Source organism: Vulpes lagopus, chromosome 19 (genome assembly GCF_018345385.1).
Source record: "Vulpes lagopus strain Blue_001 chromosome 19, ASM1834538v1, whole genome shotgun sequence".
NCBI classification, from domain to species: domain Eukaryota; kingdom Metazoa; phylum Chordata; class Mammalia; order Carnivora; family Canidae; genus Vulpes; species Vulpes lagopus.
In genome coordinates this window covers 40214874-40238697 of record NC_054842.1, presented here as the reverse complement: position 1 = coordinate 40238697, position 23824 = coordinate 40214874, and the positions used below count along the sequence as shown (strand labels likewise).

The window sequence follows — 23824 nt, the reverse complement described above, 5'->3', positions numbered from 1 at the left end:
TGTGATTCTTAAAGTATTCTTTATTAAGATCATTAAAAGTTGTAGAAACAACTTTATATTATAAAGGCACAGGGAGACATTTCTGATAAAATATTCAAATTAAACAGTAACTTACAGTACAAAAGACAATTTTAATGCACATACAAACCCCAAATGTCTGATTCAAAAATATTTTACTGTGTCTATTAATGGGCAATGATTAAAAATATAAATTGCTGCTGTATAATAAATATCTGATAGTGAACATCTTGATAGCAAAGTGAACAAAATATTTATTGCTTTTCACGTACATATTTTTCCCTGTAATTTAAAATTCCTAATTCTTTTACTATCTTCTCAACTTTTTCCAAGGATAAAAGAAATTCCACATAATCTCATGGGGGAAGTGGTAGTTTTAAGAACTACCTCCAGTAGCAATCACTGCTGGCAGTATTTTCTCACTTCCTTTTCTGCAATCACAATCACTTTTCCAAAGTAAGATAAAGGTTTGCTAAGCCGCATAAAGACAACCCTCTGTGACTGGCATTCTAAAGTTTGTAATGAACACTTATCAAATATAAAAGGTGCTCTGTTTTGAAAATGTGTATTTTATTTGAAGTTCTGAGTAATGGTGAATGACAAATGATTTTACCTGCTCCCCTCAAAAGTTTCTGAAGTTGTAAAAAGTCAGCTTTAGTAAAATTTCTAGGACTTAAGTGTTTCTTTGAGGGCTGTAATATATGGATGTATAAAAATTAACATAATGCAACCTATTTTATAATGGAGAGACCTTACTCTTCTCCTCCCAGTTTTTAAACTGGGGTTAACAGTATTCATTTCATCATGCTTTTTGTAGCAACCCAGTTATAGATGGTACAAGTAAGTAGAATTTCTATCACAACAGTAAAATAACATGAATGTACCACACTAACTCAATGCTATCTCAACTTAAATACCTACATTAAAGTATTTGATAATCATTGTAAAGTTACTTAACCATATGTCATGTTCAGACAGTGTGTAGCAGCTAGTAATGTGCCTGGCACAGAGTTGATGCTCAATAAATAGTTGCTGAATGAATGAAACAGAAAAGAAAAACTTGGCTTTGGTTGTGCATATTTTAATCACTTTCTGATTTAGAATAAAGTCAGTTTAGAACTAGATACTGCGTACTATACCAAATTTTGCCATAAGTTAAAGCAGTAACTAAAAAAAAAGTTATCACCTATGTTAGTGATAGTCAATTTATATACTGTAACTTTTTAAAATAGCCCACAAATTTCACATAGTTGTTAATTTTTATCCAAGTACTTAAATTTGATGTTTTGATGTTTAACAATGGGGCAATGAAGACCAAGCTGGGCAGACTGGCTAAACTATGCTTTTGAATAAAAATTACTAGTCCATCAATAAATAAAAAGTTATGATGCCCAAATAAACTCAAATGATGACTATACCGTGTTAATTTCTGTTACTACCAATGAATATAAAGTAGGATATCTTGAAGTCACATATGCTTGGAAGCAGTAGCTTACCTTTGCAACATAAAATAACCAGGAAGATGTGAATGTAATAATGACAAAGTTATAGTATTGGAAGTGTGACAGTAAGAATACGTAGGTGATCAATTTTAAAGTCTAACCGTGACACTAGATCTAACATTTCTTTGGCATATGCATTGGACTATACTGGACTAGTTAGCATTTAAAAAATACTGTTGTTTTTTTCTCAATCAAAATTAACATAAAGGTGTAGATTGCTAGTATACTCTTCTTAAAGCCTTTTAAAGGACAAGATGACATTTTGTAACATATGCCAAACTTCGTGTTTAGTGTACACTTATAGGCATAGAGGGATGTAACTGTTAAATAACCTTGAATGATTTCATGCAATGGTGAAACCACAGAAAGTGGGGAGAAAAGTATTTACATAATAAAATATTCAGCTCTCTGAAAATACAGTAAACCTGGGAATCTTGCCCTACCAGGAAATGTGTACCGCATAGCACTGAACAAAAGCTAGTTCAAATTTAAATAAACACCTAGAATAACCTGAATGTGTGAAATTTAATAAAAAACATAAAAATGGGGGGAAAATACCTACACATCAGAAGGAAAAAGTGGCCTATAAAACAGGCCAATCTAACTTGACATTCAAAGTAAATGCAAGAGATTCACAAAATCATGATAGTAATGCAAACTAAGTCAAATACCAAGTACCCTTTGATACACAAGCCAATGTAACTATCAGACTCATTTCCAATAGCTTCACAATATTTAATAATCCACTCAGGCATTCAAGGGAGCAAAGCAGTCAATGATAGCTCAAGTCTCCAAAGTGTAAGAACAAACTTATTTGCAGAAGCATCATGTGATTTTTGAAGTAATGTCTTATTTTGATGTTAACATAAGATATCAGTGCAAGTTTATCATTCTCTGAATGTATTACTTCCAAATTTCATTTTTCCAGATAGTTTTTGGTGGTTTAGTTTTAGCCAGTGCTATTTAAATGGAGAAAAGAAAAGTTCACCATAGACTACCTCACATTGTTACTCAATTGTGCTAGGTATTCACGCAGTTCTTTTGCAGCCTGGAATCTGCCATAGCGCTTCTTTGGGTTGGCACACTCGTCCAGCAAGGCCTCTAGACGGCCATCTTTGGCAATTTCACTTGGTGGATCATGAAGAAGTCCTCCAGAAGTGCCACGCCAGGTGGCATGTCTGGATAAGAGGTTCTGACAAACAGCGTAGTAATTGTGGTCCACAGTTGCACGAGCACAAAGAATTTCTTTTGAAAATGATAAGCAAGCCTCCTTATCACAGTCATCAAATTTGCTTTCGTACCACACATCCCAGTTTTCAGGTTTATCTGTAAAAGGGGGAAAAGCAGAAAGAGAAAAATACATTTTAAGAGTTTCCATTCCTTCCCAAAATATTTTACTAATTAACAGAGTATTTGTTCCTAAAATTGTATTATAATTTTAAATACTGAAATTTATTGATTTATATATAAACATGGGAATTCATCAATGCCAGAGCAAAAATCAGAAGAGGTCTCTAACTATTGAAGGGTTCAGTCTAGATGGAAACTTTCTATCACATAGAGAAAGTGCCACACAGAGAAGCAGGACCTAATGCTTCAAGAGTACAGAGAAGCAGTACTGCCTGGCACTGAAGAAAGCTGTGTAGAAAACATGTGATTTAGGTCTTTAATAAGCAAATGTGAAAATAAGTGAGGGAAAACAGTATTTTGGGCCCAGTATAGTTTGTGCAAAGGCATACACTTAAGGGTTTGTTCAGCTGATTCAGGAGATAGTAATAAGTCCATGGAGGCTAACCTGTGAGACAGCTACCTGGGGAGTTGGTACAGATGAGGCTATGAAGAGATGATTATAACAACCTGCAGTCCAGGGAAAAAAGCCAAATTGTAGAAACACAGGAGTTTAGTTTTGAGTAAAGTTTAAGGTTCTAATTGGATGGCAAGGTAGATACTATTTACATACTAGTATTAACATTTTATATATAAATAGAGAGTAAATATAAAGTAGCTATGAGGTATTCAGGTGGGTATATCACATATGCAACTAGAAATAGACTTGAAACTTAGAGGACTTAAAAAAAAAAAAACTTAGAGGACTTTGAAGTCAGAGGTACAGTACACATATTTAGAACACATCAACATACAAGTGCTTAATGGAGCCAAGAGAAGAGCTGTATTATATTGGAAAGCATGTTCAAAGCAAAGGAAAAAAACAAAGACAGGGCAGACCCTTGGAACTTAAGGGGTTGGCAGAGGAGAGATAAGTGAAAAACACTCATTCATTCAGCAAGTAACTATTTGAATGCCTACTCTATAGCAGGCAAGGGTGTATACTGGTAAAGAAAATAAATAGATGATTTCTGCCCTCACCAGCTTACAATCAACTATGTGAAACAGACATTAAATAAATAGATAAACAAATAATGGGAAATGCTACAAAGGAAACAAACCTTTTTAGAGTAGAAAGGTTTATGAAAGAAACAACCCTCTAACATTAGATATACTGGTCAAATGTAACATTTAAGCTAAGGTTCAAAGGAGAAGTAGTTAGCTGTATACAGAAGAGAGAGGAAGCATTTTTAAAAAATTTGTTTTTATTTTATTTAAATTCAATTAATTAACATATAATGTAATATTGGTTTCAGAGGTAGAGGTCAGTGATTCATCAGTCTTAAAGAATACCCAGTGCTCATTTCATCATGTGCCCTCCTTAATCCCATCACCCAGTAACCCATCCCCCACCTCCTCCCTTCCAAGGAATTTCAGTTTGTTTCCTATGATTAAGAGTCTCTTATAGTTTGTCTCCCTCTCTGATTTCGCCTTGTTTTATTTTTTCAAAACTCTTTCTCTATGATCGTCTGTTTTATTTCTCAAATTCCACATGTGAGTGAGATCATACGATAATTGTCTTCTCTGATTGATTTATTTTGCTTAGCATAATATCCAATAGCTCCATTCACATCGTGAGATGAGGCATTTTAGGCAGAGGAAACAGTATATAGAAAAGCCCAGAAGCAAAAAGGTTCATTCAAGAAACCAAAAGGCCACTGTAGCTAAAGCATCAAGGGCAGTAGACAGTGGAATATTAAAACTGAAGCAGATTGGGCCCTGATTAAGAATATTTTTCCTGGGGATCCCTGGGTGGCTCAGCGGTTTAGTGCCCGTCTTCGGCCCAGGGCGTGATCCTGGAGTTCCATGATCGAATCCCACATAGGCTCCCTGCATGGAGCCTGTTTCTCCCTCTGCCTGTGTCTCTGCCTCTCTCTCTCTCTGTGTCTCTCATGAATAAATAAATAAAATCTTAAAAAAAAATTTTTTTTCCCTTTCTTTCTCTTTAACGTTTCTTTTGAATATTAGAGAGTATTAGTCTACTTTTGTTTGAAACATTCACATTCAAATGTTACAAAACATAAAAAATTCGTTCACCCTAAGCATTTTGTAATTGAAGTGTAATTAAGATACAATATTATGTTAGTTTCAGGTGTACAACATATTGATTTGCCAATTCTATACATTATTCAACGCTCACCATGATGCTGTCAACTGTCACCACATGTTACTACATAATTGACTATATTTCCCATGCTGCACTTTTCTTCTTTTGACTTACTTTGTAACTTTAAATTTGTATACCTTTATCCCCTTTATCTATTTTGCCCATCTCCCCTCTGACAACCATCAATTTGTTCTCTGTATTTAAGTGTCTGGGTTTTTTGTTTGTTTTTTCCTTTTTTTATATTCCACATAAGTGAAATCATAGTATTTGCCTTTCTCTTTGTGACTTATTTCACTTAGTGTAATACCTTCTAAGTCAATCCATGTCATTGCAAATGGCAAGATCTCATCCTTTTTTACGGCTAAACTTTCATTTTGTGTAAGTATGTGCATGTATATCATATGTATATATGTCTGTGTATCATGTGTGTATACACACACATATACCCACCACTACCTCTTTATCCATTCACCTTGAGTTCCTTCCGTATCTTGGCTATTGTAAATAATGGTATAGCAAACACAGGGGTGCATTTATCTTCTCAAATTAGTGTTTTTGTTTTCTTTGGATAAATACACAGTAGTGGAATTACTGGGTCATATGGAATTTCTATTTAATTTTTTGAGGAACCTCCATACTATCTATTTTCCACAGTGGTTGCACCAATTTATATTCACATCAGCAATGCATGATGGTTCCCTTTTCTCCACATCATTGCCAACAGTTGTTAATTGTCTTTTTGATACTAACCCTTCTGACTAGTGTGAGGTATTATCTCACTGTGGTTTTGATCTGCATTTCCCTGATGATTAGTGATGCTGAACATCTTTTCATGTGTCTGTTGGTAAGCTGTATGTCTTCTTTGGAAAAATGTTTAATTGAATTCTCTGCTCATTTTTTGATAAGATTACTTGTTTTTGTGGTGTTGATAGAATGTAAACAGGAGCTTGATTTTTACTTAAAGAACAATGGGAAGTTAACCCTACCATGAGACACTTGGAAAGAATTGGTGAGAGTTAAAGTAGCACTGGGGCAATGTTCACTGTATGAATATACTGGTGTGGCTGTGTTCATCCAAGATTAGGAATTAGTTGGTATAAAATTGTGGCATATTATTCCAAGAATGTCTGCATAAAAAAAAAAGTTACAAGAAATTATTTTTTTCAAAGATTTTTTTTTTTAATGTAGTCAGGAGAGACACAGTGAAAGAGAAGAGAGAGAGAGAAAGAGAGGCAGAGACATAGGCTGAGGGAGAAGCAGACTCCATGCAAGGAGCCCAATGTGGGACTCAATCCCAGATTCGGGGATCACACCCTGGGCCAAAGGCAGACACTTAAGTGCTGAGCCACCTAGGTATCCCAAGAAATTATTTTTACAAACATATTTCAGTGTTTGTAAATTTGTAAAGTTTTGAAAATTTTAAAAGTTTAGGCAAGTTGCACAACTTTGTAAGTACACTAAAAACCACTGAACTGTACATTTTCAAAAAGAAAAAAATGGTATAGGGCAGCCCCGGTAGCACAGTGGTTTAGCGCCGCCTACAGCCCGGGGTGTGATCCTGGAGACCCGGGATCGAGTCCCACATCGGGTTCCCTGCATGAAGCCTGCTTCTCTCTCTGCCTGTGTCTCTGCCCGCCCCCCCTCTCTCTCTCTTTCTCTCTCTCTCTCCTCTCTCTCTATCTCTATGAATAAATAAATAAAAATATTTATTAAAAAAGAAAAGAAAAGAAAAGAATGGTATAAGTTACTGCAACATTCACAAATGTAGGAAGAAGTGGAGAATAAAACACTCCAGCAGGGTGTTTACTTCCTGTGGGAGGATCTATGTGGCAAGTCAAGAAATAATAGTTTCGTGAATATGGAATCAGAACAAGATACTGGGAAAAATCAAGTATTTAACAGGATAAAGATAAGATCATGCCAAATCTAAGCGTCAACATAATAAAATGCTGTTGTTGCTTTCACTACATTCCCCAGGTGCCACACATTTTTGGACTGGGTTCATCAAAAGATCCTCATATGACAGGGGAGAAGATTAAAAATATAAGACCCTCACCATAAAACGACTACCTTTCAGTTTCTTTTATTAAGTAGATTAATTATAGAGTTACAGGCTTTGTCCCTGGCACTTTAAAATTCCTGTGCCATTTAATTTTAAAAAAACTACAGAGAGTCTGCCCACCTATACCTACCATACAAGCTCACAAACCAATGGAGAGCCAAGTTTGGGAAAGATGCAATATCAAACCAAAGTTAGGGGTCTGCAGCGCTAGAAATTATATAAATGGTTAAAAGAAAAAAAAAATCACCACAGGAACCCCAGAAAACAATGCACAGAACATCACTGTAGTGACTCCACAGAAAAATAAGACCTCCATGAGAGCAGAACAGTTTCTCTGGTAGTCTGTAACTAAATAAAAACCTAATTCTTCATTATACTCCTAAACTACAGAATGTAGATTAGATTGTAAGAAAAAGATGTGCACATACACACACACAGACACAAAGTATATCTGTGTCTGTTTATATCCAAAGGATATTTTACGAAATATGGAGAAACTGTGATTAGGAGTACAAATATAATAAACTGGTATGCATTTACTGATACTGGTCAACTAAAACAATGAGGCAAGGCTTCCAACTAAGAAGGAAATTAAAAGTTTGTTTCATATAAACTTTGACATAAAAAATGTATACAAGAAGCAAATATAAGTTATGTACTTACTTTGTCTAATTAACCTTTTGTCAGCAACCAAAACATTTTCAGCATCCACAATGATTACCTTCCCATCTCTAGGACCAACTGCAAAATTGTCAAAGCTGACATCCAGGAGGTAGAGTGCAAATTCAAAGTCATTGTTTGTAAGTTGCTCTGCTATTTCCATTAATTGCCAAGCGAGGTCAACTCGTTTCTCCCATGGTGCATTAAAGTAACTCCACAGTTCTTCTCCAACATAATTTACAGCCACCATTCTTCCACAAGCTCCAAGATATTTTGCAAATGGCCAACCTTCATCAGATGGAAAACTCTACAAAAGAATTACCTTAATATTATAAGAGATTCAGATGAAAATATTTGAGGTATACCCCAGATCCTCTCAGCAGACATTGTTACTAGGTATATGCTTGGATGTTCTGTTATATTCAGGAGCTGAAAAGAGATAAACTTGATTTCTTTTCTAATTCTACCATTATTAGGGACCTGAAAAAACTTAAATAGGTAACTTTACATTATAAAGCTAAAACAGAATAAATAAGTCTTGCTTATCAAAATTGCAGAACCAAACTGATCAACATATAAGGCACCTTCCTTATTACCAAATCTAGAAATATTTACATTTTCTTATATCTTTTTGACTTATTTAAGTACAGTCAACCATCCTTACTTTTGAATGAACACCACTGCAGGCCTATTAGTCAGCAAGTATATACCAGGCACCAGGCACTGTGCTGTGCTGGCAATTAAGAGTGAACAGAACAGAGGGTCTCTAAAATACAGATTTTCGAAGAGAAGACAGATACTAAGCAAATAATTTTGAGTATAAGCAGTGTTAGTTACGAAGAGTAGTACAGGTCCTAAGAGAGCATTTAATAGAGACCTTACCTAGCCCACAAGCAGGCAGGGGTACAATTTACAGAGAGATTCAAAGAAGTGTTTCTTTTTTTTTTTTTTTTTTTTTTTTAAATTTTTTTTTATTTATTTATGATAGTCACAGAGAGAGAGAGAGAGGCAGAGACACAGGCGGAGGGAGAAGCAGGCTCCATGCACCGGGAGCCTGACGTGGGATTCGATCCCGGGTCTCCAGGATCGCGCCCTGGGCCAAAGGCAGGCGCCAAACCGCTGCGCCACCCAGGGATCCCCAAAGAAGTGTTTCTTAATGTACACCCAAAGGTTGGTTAAGAGCAATCTGATATCCTATTGATGCAACCTGCACTCTACGTACCTTTGGTCCCAAGTCAGTCTCGTTTCCCTTTCTACTGCCACTATATTATCTGTTCACCTTTAGTTCAATTTCAAAATTATTTATTCGCTTAATCTTAGCAAGGTTTCCTAATGGATTTTATAAACACTGGGAAAATTAATATCCTAAAACAAAAGTCTTTTGTGTTGATGAACAAGTCACTTTAAACTTAAAAGTAAGACTTTATCTAAGATCTTTCCAGTGCTAAAATGACCACCTACAAAATAAGCACTGTGGTGCAAAAGGATGGGAAGTAATGTTTTAAACTTCTTGGAAAATAACATGACTACATGAAGTATAGAAGAAGCCTAGCACCTTTCCTTAAGTTTGGGGGGAAAAAAAATTACAAGATGATATTTACACAAACACTGTAGCAGAAACAAAGCAAGACACTGCAGAATATAAATATAGATTACTTCAATTGCTAAAAATTGAACAATCTACATACATTTAAAGAGCTAGCGATGAGGCTCTTCTTATGAAAATAAGTAATATTAACTTTACCTTGAACTTTCATAAAATTGAAAAAAAGTCAGTAATATCCTTAATATTTTTATCAATTGTAAAACAAAACGTTCTTAGAACTAAACTTGATCCATAATTACCTATTTTCATTTCTGCTTCCTTTCCTTAATATGACTATTAAGGCATAGTAACTATACTTGTTTCTTTAGATGTGTAACTTTCTAAAGATTTTATGTATTTATTCATAAGAGACACAGACAGAGAGAGAGAGATAGGCAGAGACACAGGGAGAGGAAGAAGCAGGCTCCCTGCAGGGAGCCCGGTGAAGGACTTGATTCCAGAACTCCAGGACCAAACCCTGAGCCAAAGGCAGACGCTCAACCACTGAGCCACCCAGGCATCCCTGTATATGCAACTTTCTTTTAAATTTTAATATCTGCAGTTTTGTGATAAAACACTAATTATGTAAATTAAAAATTTAGATATGATAGTATGAATCTTTAAATATAGTAAGTGAATTGAGTCCATCTTAATTCAAAGGCAACATCCGATTCTTTAGCAAGAAGGAAGAGGGAAACACATTTCTCATCTTATACATGAGAATTTTTTTTTTTTTTTTTTTACTTCCTTGGGTACTGGGGAAAAGTGAGATTGCTCATGTCCAATGTAAACTGCAAAAAACTGTCTGCTAACCAGGTTATTTTCAACTTTTACTCTCAATTTTAAAATGCTTCCTTGACCTTGAAAATCTACACAAATTGCAAAAGATTTAACTCTTTCCCATTAGTATTCATGTACAAAGTCCCTGACGTTAAAAAAAAGGGGGGGGAGGGAAGACTAAAAATTGGTAATATATGAAATTGTTTTTTGTCCCACAAAAAAGTAAAACAAAATTCCTCCATACATTATTGGTATATTATTCACATGCCATACTGTAAAACAGATACAAACATATCTTTGTGAAAATAAAATGGTCTTTGACAACAGGAGAAAAGGGAACCCTGCCAACATCTGCACATGTACAAATGCCTCCTTGTTTTTGGAGCCTTTCCAACTGGCAAATGACAGTCAAATATACACTTCATTACCCAAGTCCCTAATAGGAGAAGATAAAATATATGAACAAATGTCACATTGAGCAATTTTGTATTCATACAGTGATTTCTGACAATATTAACTGAAATCCTGTTATGCCTCATTTTAAGAGCACTACAATTCTCTCATATAGCTTGTTACCTAATCTTTTGGAAGAACTTTAATAAATGAATCCACATTACTAGCTCAGATGACAAGCATTTTTATTGTATAATCAAAATAGTCAGATTTCATTAATGATTAAGGAATTGTATTGAATACACTGTAGTACAAAGAAAATGCTCAAAGGAAGCCAAAACATAATTTTTATTTAAAACAATTCTGGCTTAGAACCAAATTATCATGATCAAGCAGAGTTTGAGAGTTAAAATTTTAAGATGTAACAACATGGATTTGTTAAATATATCGAGCAATGAGAAACCTAACTTCTTACTTTTTGATTATCAAACTCTCAAAGGGCAAAAAAAAAATCCAGTGTAGCTGGAATGAGAAATTTATTGCTGAGATCCACAGTTTTTATTTTTAAACAAATCTTAAAATCAGATTTTCAAATTGCCTACAACAGGCACGTGGTCTTAAGTAATCAGACATAAAATGTGTGTATTTTAAGGAGTTATTTACAACTGAGAAAATATGTAAAATACTTTTCATTTGAAGGAAGGAGTCTTTAAACTTGGAATGGTTTAAATTCTAACTGGACTGGAGGCTCTTGAATTATCTGTCCAGGGCTTTAAATCAGGTTGAATGTACATCGAGGTGTAATATGTAAAGTTTTTAAAAGTAAATTATTAGTTTAAAATTGTACAGAGGTATAAAATAGTTATAAAACTATGTATTTCCTTCCATCACTGTATTTTTTTAATTAAATTGGTGAGCACCCAAAGACAACTTCTATGATTATAACTACCAATGTAAAAATTAAAAATGGAAACTTAAGATTAACACTGTCAACTGGTAAGATCTTATGATCCATTAAATGTCTCTTGTTATGAAATCTAAGATAAATCAGTATGTCCCTTTATCTCTCTCTCTTTTTTTGGTAACAGAAAACTGCAAGCTACCTCTTGGATACCATAAAACTCAATACTAATAACAGTATTACAAGCAGTGACAGTAGCTTAAAGCCAAAGTTTCAGAAATAAGTAAACAAAACCACTAAGGTCATTTTCCATTTTAAAAGAAAATGAAATCAAGGTGACAAAATGCATATACTTGATATTAAAATAACGATTAGGAAATTTAGGTATTTTATATTCTTTATGGTATATAACATTTTATAAAATTTGATATTTAAAAGACAACAGAATATACAGGTAAATAATGAACTTGAAATCACAAGGGGAGCTTGAAGGTCCACCTTAACTATGCATCTCATAAATGTGACTGTGGCAAAGCCAAAACTTCTTAGAGTTTTAGTCTCTTCCTCTGTAAAACTGGAATATTTGTACCACCATATATATTCATCAAGGCAATCCAAGAGCCAAAGGAAAAAGAGTATGAAGTGTACTTTGCAGATTTATACTACCTTATAAAGAATTATACTACCAAATAAAGAATTGCTTACCAAAACATATTATACTTCCTATTTAAATAAGAAGTCCAGGTATTCATCAGGTTATGCTTATTTTCATATTACATACTAAAAGTCATCTACAAACAATGAACAGCTTCCAAATATAGTCAAGAACCACCAAATTCGAAAAGCCTCGCCACTATCCTCTAGCAGTTTCTAATTTACAATGCTCTCTACTATAAATTAGCTACCAAACTTTAAGGAGGCTTACTGCTATGAAAAATGTATAGGGCATCCACAAGCACCAAAAATACAAAAAAAAAAAATTAAACCTTGATACCATGTATACACATAAAAGCATTGTAATTTGATTTTCATTTATAATAGTTAAGCACCTCAAAATAAATTCTAAATGCTGAAGTAATCTATCATCTATTTATTGATCAAAACCATCATGTTAGGTTATGTGATTCATAACGGGGATGTGAAATCTAAGAATTCTAGAGTTGGAAGTACATGAGTTGTAAATCAAGTTCAATCTTACAAGCACAGTTTAAATGATTTGCCTAAAATCATACAGATAAAAGAGGTAAAGTCAGGCTAGTACAACCCCTCAATCCACTATCTTCATGTTTCAGAAGTTACCAAATTTTGGAAAAGTTAATAGTGCATATATTGCATACTCATATTATGGAGAGTCTGGGACATATTATGTTGTGAATATAATGTAAGCTTATACATCCTAAGTGGGATAAAGTACATAAAAATCTCATGTGTTTTTATATTTTTTAATTTGACAACCCCTATTTTTTACAGGTTTTTAAATCTGGAATTGCAGGTAAGGGATTGTAGGTTAACCCACATTTCACTGACTGCTTACGCAGCTAGAATAAGAGAGAGTGTCACTGTAGAATGAAGAGAATACAAGTTTTGTATTAAAAAATTCTAGACACCATCATGAAATGCTAAGTAAACAGTTGTAAATAAACAGTCCCTACTCTCAGGAAGCTTTTTTAACTTGAGTTGGGAGAAAGGTTACTAAATACACATAAATTATAAATTACAGAATTTATTACAAATTATAAAGTAGAGTATGGTGAAAAAGAAACATAGGGACCTATTTCAGATTGTGTGATAAAGGGCAGCCTAAGAAAGTGCTACTTAGGCTAAGATCAAAAGGATGAGTATAATATTAGACAGACTGGGGAGGGGGCAGTAAGAATGTCCTAGGCATAGTAGAGTCAGGAACAGTATTCTCAGTACTGAAAAAAAGGCCAAAGCAGCTTCAGAAAAATGGATGAGGAAATGGCTTGAGGTAACAGTTGATAAGGGGAGGTAGGGATCAGATCATGTTGGGACTTAGAGAATGAAATGCAAAACTCCACAACATGGTTGATGTGCTTTGAAAAATAAAAACCCCAAAGCAACCAAAAAAAAAAAAAATCCTTAACATTCAGAAACATTGTACATACTGGAATTTAACAAATATCCTGTGATATATAATGCTGTTCTTAAAACAAGGTTTTTACAATACCACAATACCCTTTGATGAATAACCACACTGTCCTACCAGATTAATAAGATCATTTTATTCTGTCAGAACACAGTCACTTTAAAGACATACAGCATGTGAGTAAAACTGATAGATTAAAAATAAGGTCAACTCTAGAACTTGTGATCTATTCTTTTTCCTTCCTTACATGACCAAAAGTAGGGTTTGCATACTAAATTTAAAAGACGGGGGCACCTGGGTGGCACAGTGGGTTGTTTCCAACTCTTGGTTTCAGCTCAGGAGGGGATGGATGTCAGGGTTGGGAGAGCCAGCCCCTTGTTGAGCTTCCTGCCCAGCTTGGGAGTCTGCTTAGCTCTCTCTCCCCTTCTGTCTCCCTCCCCCACACTCACTCCTGCCCTCCCGAGTGCGCTTTCAAGTGCTCTCTCTAAACTAATCTTTAAAAAAAAAATCATACTTTCTTTAAGATATGAATATTTTATAAAAATGCCATTTACTTCCTAACATTCCATTAAAAGGAACATAACTTTGTAGTTTGCCTAAAGAGATATATTATAAGACATTTTTTAAAGGAGGAAATTCCTAGTAAAAAGAGGCTGACCTGAAAAAAAATCTACTAATAATCAAAACATACAATCTAAAATCTAGTTATAGGTTTTCTACAGAACTAGCATTTCTGCACACACACAAATTTAAACTTGAGAACACTTATAGAAAGCAAATGTTATCAAAAGAATAGAAAATGCTTAAAGGTTCAATTTAAGTTTCAAATTATTTTTAAAAGCCCAAATCTGAACAAAATCCCATTGTAGTAACGCATGTTATAACAGCTGTTCATAGAGATTAGTCAACCATACTGGTGACAGACTAATGTGTTCACAGTTTTGTGAACTGTCTAGAGGGGGAATATAGTAAAATTACTGGAATGATTTAATGGTTACCTAATTTTTACTAAAATTTCTCTAAGACCGTTGCTTCTTAATTTTTACTGCTAAATAGTGGCCAAAATCCATTGTAAATACTGTAGAATCTTAATAATCTCAAGATTTTTCAAGTTACAGGATATGTTCCATTTATTTCATTAAATCATTTCCTGAATGCCACTTTCCACCCACCTAGAATTCCAACAATATTAAGCAATGCCTTGAAAATAGCAAGGTTATGTTATTTCTCTGAATATCATATCCAACAGCTGTTTCTAAAATTGGAAACTAATGTCAAAACGCATCAACAACAAATCTACATAAGTTTAATAGAAATTAATAAACTTTAAAACTAAATAGCTTAATAAATGCACCCCCCCCCCACCAAAAAAAATAAACATCTGGCCAAAGAGATGCCATTCAATTAGTGACAACTTAATTAATTAATGCCATTTAAATATGCATAAATTTACTAGTCTCAACTGATGCTTTACCTACAGTCACAATCAGCAAGTGTGATCCACATTTCTAAGTTGAAATACCTATCTACAAACACTATACTCAAACATTTACTTCTAATAAGACAAAACTTCAAAGAAAAAGGATAAAATAAGCTTTTTTGGACCCAATAACCCAAGAATCCTTCCTTGCTTTCTTTAGTCAAGACCTGATTTCTTTAAAATCTGCCAAGTACTAACTTTTTTTAAAAAAAAGATTTTATTTATTCATGAGAGACACAGAGAGATGTAGAGACATAGGCAGAGGGAGAAGTAGGCTCTCTGCAGGGAACCCCATGCGGGTACTTGATCCCCATCCTGGGATCATGCCCAGACCTGAAGGCAGATGCTCAACTGCTGAGCCACCCAGGCGTCCCAGTAAGTACTAACTTACTCCCCTGGTTCCTTTAAAACATAAACTGAATTAATTTCGCCCTTCCAGAAAAAAAACAAACTACCCGCTAGTAGCACAGTATCTCCCTCTAGTAAACCTGGTGCCTAGTTTTAAGATTTGTTTTCCTGTCGTTGCCTTAATTCAATATTTACAAGACAAAATTCTTGGTTCCCCTACCCCAAAGCCATTCCTTCTCTGGGCTTACACATCATAAGAAGGAATTATTCCAGTAGTTGCTCAGACCCAAACCTCAGGAGATATCCTTTATTTTTCCCTTTCCATCTTACCTTTCTCATCAGCAAGTCTCGTCAGCTATTTTTCCAAAATATTTTGGTTCTGACCACTTTTTAAAACCTTCATCGCAACCATCTTAATCCAAAGCACTATACTTTCCCATAATCTAGCAAAAAAGTTTTTCAGATTTCTATCTTATCCTTTACAACCCATTCTGCCAAACCAAGCCCTACTAAAAACACCTCTATTGTTTCACATTACCCTGAAAATAAAACTCTAAACTCATTAAGTATGGTTACACAGCTGTATTAGGTATGATCCTTGTCTACCTCTATGACCTTATTATACATGCTTCCTACTCTTCTGGATTTGCCATATCTCTTGTCCAAAAACACTCCGCCCTCAGACCTTTGCATCACTGGCTATATCTCTCATCATCCACTACTCAGCTGAAATGGGACTCTTTCTGACCACCCAATCTAGAGTATTCTATCCCCAATCCAATTCTCTATCACAGGAGTCTGTTTTGTTATTTTTATAGTACGTAAAATCTGAAATTTCCTTTGTTTTTTGTTTGTTGCCTGCACATAGCATCCCAGAACACATCGGCTGCATGAATTGTACCCTGGCCTGCCATCTTCACTGTATCCTAAGGGTATATAGATCAGTTCCTGGAACTACTGAGCAATGCCACACAATTCTTGCCAGATCTTTTCACTTCAGTTAAAAATCCAAATGTGCTCTAGAAAGGCAAAATATGGAGAAGACCCTGAAGCATCATATCTACTTCAGATAATCTATCTTTTAAGATTCTGTCTCAGAGTCTAAGAAATTAGACCAAACTTAACCTTTTTTTTTAATTATCGCTTGTTACTGTACTAATTAGAATTACTAAACTATAATAACTTAAAGAAAAATTGAATTATTTGCTTTGTATTGCAGAATCTTTATCTAAACCCTATTTCCTACAATATTCTTTCTATTCAAAGTAATTCGTATGGGACAAATCCCTAACCCTCTTTTTAATTACTATTCAAAAAACCTATAGCCTGAAGCAGCAACTACATAGGTATTATGATGTATATATATGTAAATAAGTTAACATTTCAAAGTTTGTCATAGGAAGAGTAAAACATATATTTCTAAGATAGATGTCAACATAATATACTAAAGAAATTTTCAACTCTAGGTATCTAAGAATGAAGTAAGTTGATCTGCAAAGTAGTAACATATTGTAAAAAACCTTTCCAATTAAAGATATTACATATATATTATCTGAATAACCCTATCTCCTTTAATCTTTAAAACAATATTCTTATAAGTAACTATTATAATTCCTATTTTATTGATTAAAAAACTAAGGTTCTAAAACATTAACCATTCAACAACTTTGAGTTAGTATAGAATGCCATTTCAATACTACCGCCACCACTCTGCCTGTCCCCCCCACGCCCCCACCCCTGACCTCATTCATGGACAAAATCTCATTTATCCTTCAAAACTCAATATGCCTATGAAATCTTCCCTGGTATCCACACCTAGAAAGGTACACTCAGATGTCCCTCCCTAAAGGAGTCATTTGACAGAATATAGGTATCTTTTAATAGGACTTATTATGCTATACTTATTATAATTATTCTTTTATATACCTATCTCCTACATAGTACACTACTTGCTGCCTAGACAGATCCTTTGAATCTCAAGGCCTTCTAAAGGGCTATTTACCAAATGAACAAATAAAGTCCAGTTCTTCCGATTCTAAATCCAGGGCTACAAAGTCCAAAGAGCTTCCAGGTATTTCACAGATAACTCCCCATCAAAAATCTATTTTAGTAAAGAGATACAAATTGGACAAAAGATTTGATTACATAATTTAAAAACTTTCAGGGTCTATGTCCAGGATGAATAACTATCCACATCTTACAGTAGTAATTTACAATTATTTACTAAAGTTCATTGTATATGTAGGGAAAATGCAGGGCCTATATTCTAAGGTCACATTAGTTCAATATATGCATAATGAATGAAAAGTGAAGACAGAAATAAATATCAGCCGTTCTGTGAAGTTAGCAGCGATGACTGCAATAGAGGAACTAGGCCAGAGATCATAAACCAGAAAAACAGAAAATAAAAACCAGTCTGATGATCCCAAGAAATTGACTACCCATGTCTAGAAAGTAGATACCCAAAAAGTAAGCTTTCTATTCCCGACTAACATGTGTGAGGAATATGTAGTTATCCATATGGTGGAAATATGAAGGAAAACAGTTCGAAGATTAGATGAAAGTACACAAAGGACCTCAGAATTAATAATGGTGAGAAGCGATGAATAAATCCAGAAAATAGGCCAGTGGAGCAAAATAATTTTGCTCCACTGATCTGGAAGTGGTGCTATCCTAAGGGTGAACGCCTGTTTCTTTAGGCTTTCCAAAATAAAAGTCTCCTTGGATGTGAGGTACACAGAAATATTTTATTATTTTTGTTTTTTCATGAAGGGTGTTCAAGTGTCAATGTCACTTCTAATTCAAAAAAAAAAAAAAAAGAAAAACACTAAACCTCCAGATTTAAGGTTATGATTCTACCTATGCAGAACCACCTCTGAAAACTAAATATGGGAATGCAGTTACCACCACCGTAGCATCCAGTGGGAAGGTAGGTGGCTCCCTAAGCTGTTGCTTGCAAAGAAACTCCTGATACAAAGTCTGGAACATCTTTTCATAATGCTATTACCCCACATGACACTTGGCTACATTTAGCTCCATATTTTTTTTTTCCTTTAAAGGCAAACTCTGTTTTTTTGTTTGTTTGTTTGTTTGTTTTGTTTTGTTTTAAAATCTGATTTCATGTGTGTAAAAAATTTGGGAGGAAAACAAGCTCGAAAACAGGGTTATCTACTTTGGCCTCCCTCCCATACCTTCTAGCAGGGACCAAGTACCAAACCCCCAATCCCCTTTTAGAAGTTTAAAGCCACTAGTCAAAATCAAACTCAGAAGAGAAGTAGAAAAACAGTAATTTCTCAAATCAAGGGTTTGAGATTCACAGGATACTGGGGCTAAAAAGGAAAGGAATTCATTAGTTTCATTTTATAGGTAAGACCAATAATAAAGTTTACCAACTTGTCCAAAGTAAGGCAGCTAAATGGCCATAATCTTTTGTTTACTTCAAAACCTGTATCTTAGGCAGTGCACCTTAAAAATATTTTCCTCTTTAGGAAGTATTTTTAAGGACAAAACAACAACATTCACTCAAGGTTTTCTATAAAAACTCATTCTGTAATAAGGGATGAACTAAACCAATGTAACTAAAGGTACGGTTCATAGTCTGAATCGTAACTAATTTTAAGGTGATCCATATTCCAAACAAGCTTCAAAACAGCTGATTAAGCAGATGGTTAAAGTTACTTTTACCTTATTCAATGTCTAACACTTACTGAGTGCTTAATAGGCATTTAGCACTATACAATGCATTTTGCATGTACTATGTCATTTATAAGAATTGAAATAAAAGATAAAAATCTATGGCATAAGTGACAGCTACGTACGGTAAAAATTAAGGAACTTCTATTAAAACCATGATTCAGGAATTTAAGACAAAGTCCTATAAATGTAGTGAAACATATTCCTAAATCCTCCATCCTAAACAGACAGCTTTGTTTAAGTAAGATCATCGTCACTAGGTCTCTAGGTCATCAAGTAAGATAGTTTGGGCTTCAGGAAATCCAGACAGTATTTTTCTGTAACAAACACACAACTTCTATAAATTCAAGAATAAGTAACTGCAAATATTGGTAGAAAAATTTACCAACAAAGTAACAGAAAACATCTTGACATCTTGTCAACAGTTCAACATCTTGATTTTCCAATATTCCAAGAATGCTATTACAAAATATAAAATCCACAAAGTCCCTCTCTCCATTTGCTTCATAGGATTATGGTACTTATAATCAAAACAAACTTCTTGGTGAAGTAAAACCATGAAGAAGGAAGGAAAGTATCAGAGGAGAAGATAATAGTTCTAGCATTATCTTGTTTGAGGTTTATAAATTTTTTTAGAAAATGATAATTCTATGGCCAAACTACTTTCCTTTGAACTAGATAAGCTGCTGTAAACTAGTAAAACTAACCAATGATGGGAAGAGTTGTACTTTCACACCTTTTCATACTGGTTAAGTCTATATTACAAATCTGCACAGCCTTAAGTAGGTGAGGTATGTGCGTTAATAGGTCTTACAGACACTTAGTACCTTTCAAAGCCTTCTTTCAAGGCATAATAGAAAATGCAATTTGTTACTGTTTCTTAAAATCCGAAGAGGCAAATTTAAGTGAGCAAAATTTACCTACATTTTCAGTTCTTTCTTTAGTACCTATCAAAGGAAATCTTTAAATATTTATTTTGGAAGCATATTTACCACATTGAAACTTTTAAGAATAGTTTGATGAAGTCAGTTCAAAAGACTTTTTTCCCCCCCTAAGTAGTTAATTTTTGGACAATATAAGAAAAATCTAATTTGTCACCAAGTGTCCAAAAATTCAATAAGTAGCTCCCTCTCCTGGAAAAAAGAAAAATGTGAGTTCCTCTTTAAGCTGTAAAATACAAGCTTCGATCTTTAAAATATTTTTTAAGGTACATGAACCAAAATACATAAATAGTCAAATTTGAGTGAGGTTTTCTATCATTGTTAATACCGCATACTACCATAAACAGCAATTAACAGTTTTATACAAACCTATATAAATACTAAACTTGTATGTCTTGTTAGCAGAAATAACGAACATCATGATTTGACTTAATAATGATCTTTGTACCTGATCACACAATTTTAAGATTCACTTTAGTGGTTTTACTCCATCATCAAACCTCAAGTGCATTGTTCATACTTCTTAACTCACTAATGTTTCCCCCAGATGAAGTAGTTCTATAAAGAAGGTAGCATCTCTGTGAACATTTATTTGAAAATAAATCCTATTCAACTTGCTTGTTCATCATATAAAAAAACTAAACATAGCAATAGGACTACTGGTATTAAAGACCCCAAATTTATATTTCACAGAGCACTTAACAGTTATAGAACTGGACTGCTTAAATTTCAAATGCAACACACAGAAGTCAAAATGAGCAATGTTAACATGTATTTCCTCACATACTAAAACCAAACTCTTATTCCATAACCCATCTATCCACTCATTTAGAGCAATTGTGTCACCAAGTTTAAATTACAAGACTATAACTGATTTTTTTTAAAAAATTGTTTATCACCAAAGATGAAAACAGAGAAAGATTGAGGGAAGAGTTAGTCAGAAAACAAGATACAAGCACACTTGACTATCTCAACCAGAAAGTAAACTGAAAATGTCAAGACAGCTTCAAACTTCAAAAATTTATATAAAAGCTTCCCAAATAAAACAGATTTTCCTTAGTGCAAATCAAGCTCGAAGCTATCTTTACAAAGAGCTGGACCTAGAATGTTCTTAAAATATCAGTCCTAGTATTTGTTGTTGCAACACATGCAGATGTCTGTGTTGGATACATCAATATTCAGAGTTACTTGATAAAAATCTTTCGGTAGGCACCCACTATTACAAGTGCAGAAGATGTGTATGTACTACTACTCAGGTAGGTCCTTTTAAATTTCTGGGTCCCAGAGAATTTGACAGATTATCTGCAAATACACTGCTAAAGCTTTCTACAGGGATCAATCTTCCTAATATAAACGTCTATTCCTCAAAGAGAAAATAATAGTTTAAATAAAAAAAAAAAAAGTTGAGGCAAATGTGTACTACAAATATGATCTTAAGCTTTATAGGGTGACTAGTTGCATTGAAACTACTTAATAATTTCTTAAAGGGAAGTTTAACCAGTTTTATACCCCATTCACTGTTAAAGTGTTTAACAATACAATCTGTACTTGAAATGTGACCCATTATGTACATCCTATCACAGCTTAAAATTTACTAAGATCCACACTAAAGTTTTGAAAAGTAATTATTTTGTGTTGAAATTATTCGGCTGAACTAATCAAATGAAGCTGGTTTCCCTTACCTAAGATGGGCATTAGAGAACTTGAGAAAAGAAAGCACTATAAATGAATACTGTACATTCCTATTGCACTTGACTTTTAAAAAAAACCCACCAAGAATCCTGTTACAACCCCCCCCCAATAGTAACATTCTCAGCCGCACAAAGAGCATTAAGTATATCAAAGTTAGTAATTACTAATTTTAAGTCATGCCCCCCTCATATTTGATAAACAGCAAAACTGGTATGGAAAAGGGGCAAGGTAACTTTCCTGCAGTTACAGGAAGGATCACAAACCCACAACTGTAACCACTATTCAAGAACCCCGCACGAAAGCGGGTGGGAATGTGTGGAAACTCGGTAACTACTCCAAAGGTCAACAGTTTCTTTTTTTTTCTGGGGGGGGGGGGTGTCTTTTTTTTTTTTCTCTGTCACCTGTTAAAAGGATGCCAACCTATTCCCCTAAAAGGTGTGTTTGTTTTCAAAACAAAGTCACGAGAAAGCCAATAACTCAAGTAGACCAGAGATAAGAATCTCCTTCCCCTGTTCCTCACCCCGGCCTAACACTTCATCTCCTTCCTGCAGCCCAATCACTAGATGAATAAGGCGGGTCACAGAATCAGGATGCAAATGTCCGTGTTGACCTCAAATCCTCGCAGCCCCAAGTCCGGCGATGCCTCACTTTCTTTCCTTCCTCTTCCTAATCCCACGCAAAGCACCGCCCAAGGATTAACCTGACCGCAGCCTCCATTCCCCAGCTTGTCCCCCAACGACCCGCCAGGTAAATGAGCTAAAGGATAAAACAAAGACTCTGGGGCCGAAGTCAGGCCAGGCAACAAGAGCACTTCTACTGGGGGGGGGGGGGGGGGCGCAGGCGCGCTCTCGGGGCTAGAAACACCGCAGAAGAACCAGGGCAGCTCCAAGGGCTCGTGAACAGACTGCGCTGGGGAAGCGCAAACCCCGGCGGATAAAAGCAGCAAGGCGGAGAGAGGAGCCCCCGAGGAGAACTCACGGGAGAGACATTTTGGGAACGTACGAGTCGCGCTGCTCCCTCTGGCGTTAAAGGATCCGCAGTCAAGCGCGAGGCGCGCCCGAGTCGAGGTGCCAAGAGCGGACTCTCCAGCAGCCGGGCCGGCCGGGTCCACGGCGGGCAACCGACGAGCGCCGGCGGGGCCGCTTCTCCGACTGCAGCCCCCCGCCCCGCGCCCCCCGGCCCGCGCCGCCCCTCGCGGCAGGACGCCCCCCTCCCGGGCCCCGCGCCTACCTGTAGCACCAGCGGCTCGGGGTTGAAGGCCAGGGTCAGCAGCAGCTGCATGCGCTCCGAGTCCTTGAGGTTGCGCAGCAGGAAGCTGCCCGAGTCCTTGGTCTCGGCGTAGCGGCGCACCAGGCGGTCGAGCAGCCGCTGCGAGGGGCAGTGCACCAGGTCGGACCAGCCCTCCACCGCCTCGGGCGTGAGCAGCCGCACGTCGCCGTTGAGGCGCGCGAACTCGGTGCGGGGCATGGCCTGGAGCAGGTCGCAGCGGGGGCGGCCGGTGGCCCGCTTGCAGATGCTCTGGTCGAGCTGCGCCAGCTCGCGCTGCGAGCCGAGGCGCTTGAGCACCACTCGGCGGCGGCCGCCCTCGCGGGGCTCGCCGTACTGCGCGAAGTAGACGTTCTTCACGTTGAGGAAGTCCAGCAGGCGCAGGCGGCCCCACGCCTCGAACACCACCTGCCCGTTGAGGAAGCGGCGGCACCAGCTCGTGCCGAAGCACGCCGGGCACTTATTGAGCTGCAGGAAGCGCCGGTCGGCCAGCTCGTTGCGCTGCCAGGAGGCGAGCAGCGACGGCGAGTGCAGCACCATCAGCACCAACAGGCTGCCCAGCGCCGCCAGCTTCAGCGAGCGGGACAGGCGGCCCAGCTTCGGGGGCACCAGGCGCCACATCCCGCCCGCCGCCCGTCCGCACGCACCCGGAGGGCGAGGGCACCCCGCGGGCGCCCCCGCCGCGCCGAGACCCGGGGAGCGACCGGCAGGGGCCCCCGGGCGAGAGACGGCGCGGGGTCGCGGGCCGGGGCGGCGGGCGGCGGGCGGCGCGGGCGTGCGAGGCGGAAAGGCGGGGAGCGGGCAGGAGCCGACCCGAGCGGGCTGCCACTTCCCCCCGCCACGAGTCTCCACAACTCTCGAGCTCCCTCCTCCGAGCTCCCCGCCCTCCGACTCCGGCGGCGC

General features: G+C 36.8%; 1 protein-coding gene across 1 annotated transcript; it reads right to left on the bottom strand.

Moving 5' to 3' along the window:
• DIPK2A (divergent protein kinase domain 2A) lies at positions 1-23824 on the bottom strand. Its single transcript, XM_041734200.1, has 3 exons — positions 22886-23824; positions 7739-8042; positions 1-2846 (listed from the first exon to the last, which is right to left on the bottom strand). The coding sequence occupies exons 1-3, from the start codon at positions 23540-23542 to the stop codon at positions 2515-2517; spliced, it is 1293 nt and encodes a 430-aa protein (XP_041590134.1). The 5' UTR covers positions 23543-23824; the 3' UTR covers positions 1-2514.

Coding starts and splice junctions, on each gene's coding strand:
- DIPK2A (XM_041734200.1), bottom strand. CDS start 23,542: ATGTGGCGCCTGGTGCCCCCGAAGCTGGGCCGCCTGTCCCGCTCGCTG. Junction 8,043..22,885: donor CCGAGCCGCTGGTGCTACAG/GTAGGCGCGGGG, acceptor ATTCTTTTGTAG/AGTTTTCCATCTGATGAAGG. Junction 2,847..7,738: donor CAAAAGGTTAATTAGACAAA/GTAAGTACATAA, acceptor CCCCTTTTACAG/ATAAACCTGAAAACTGGGAT.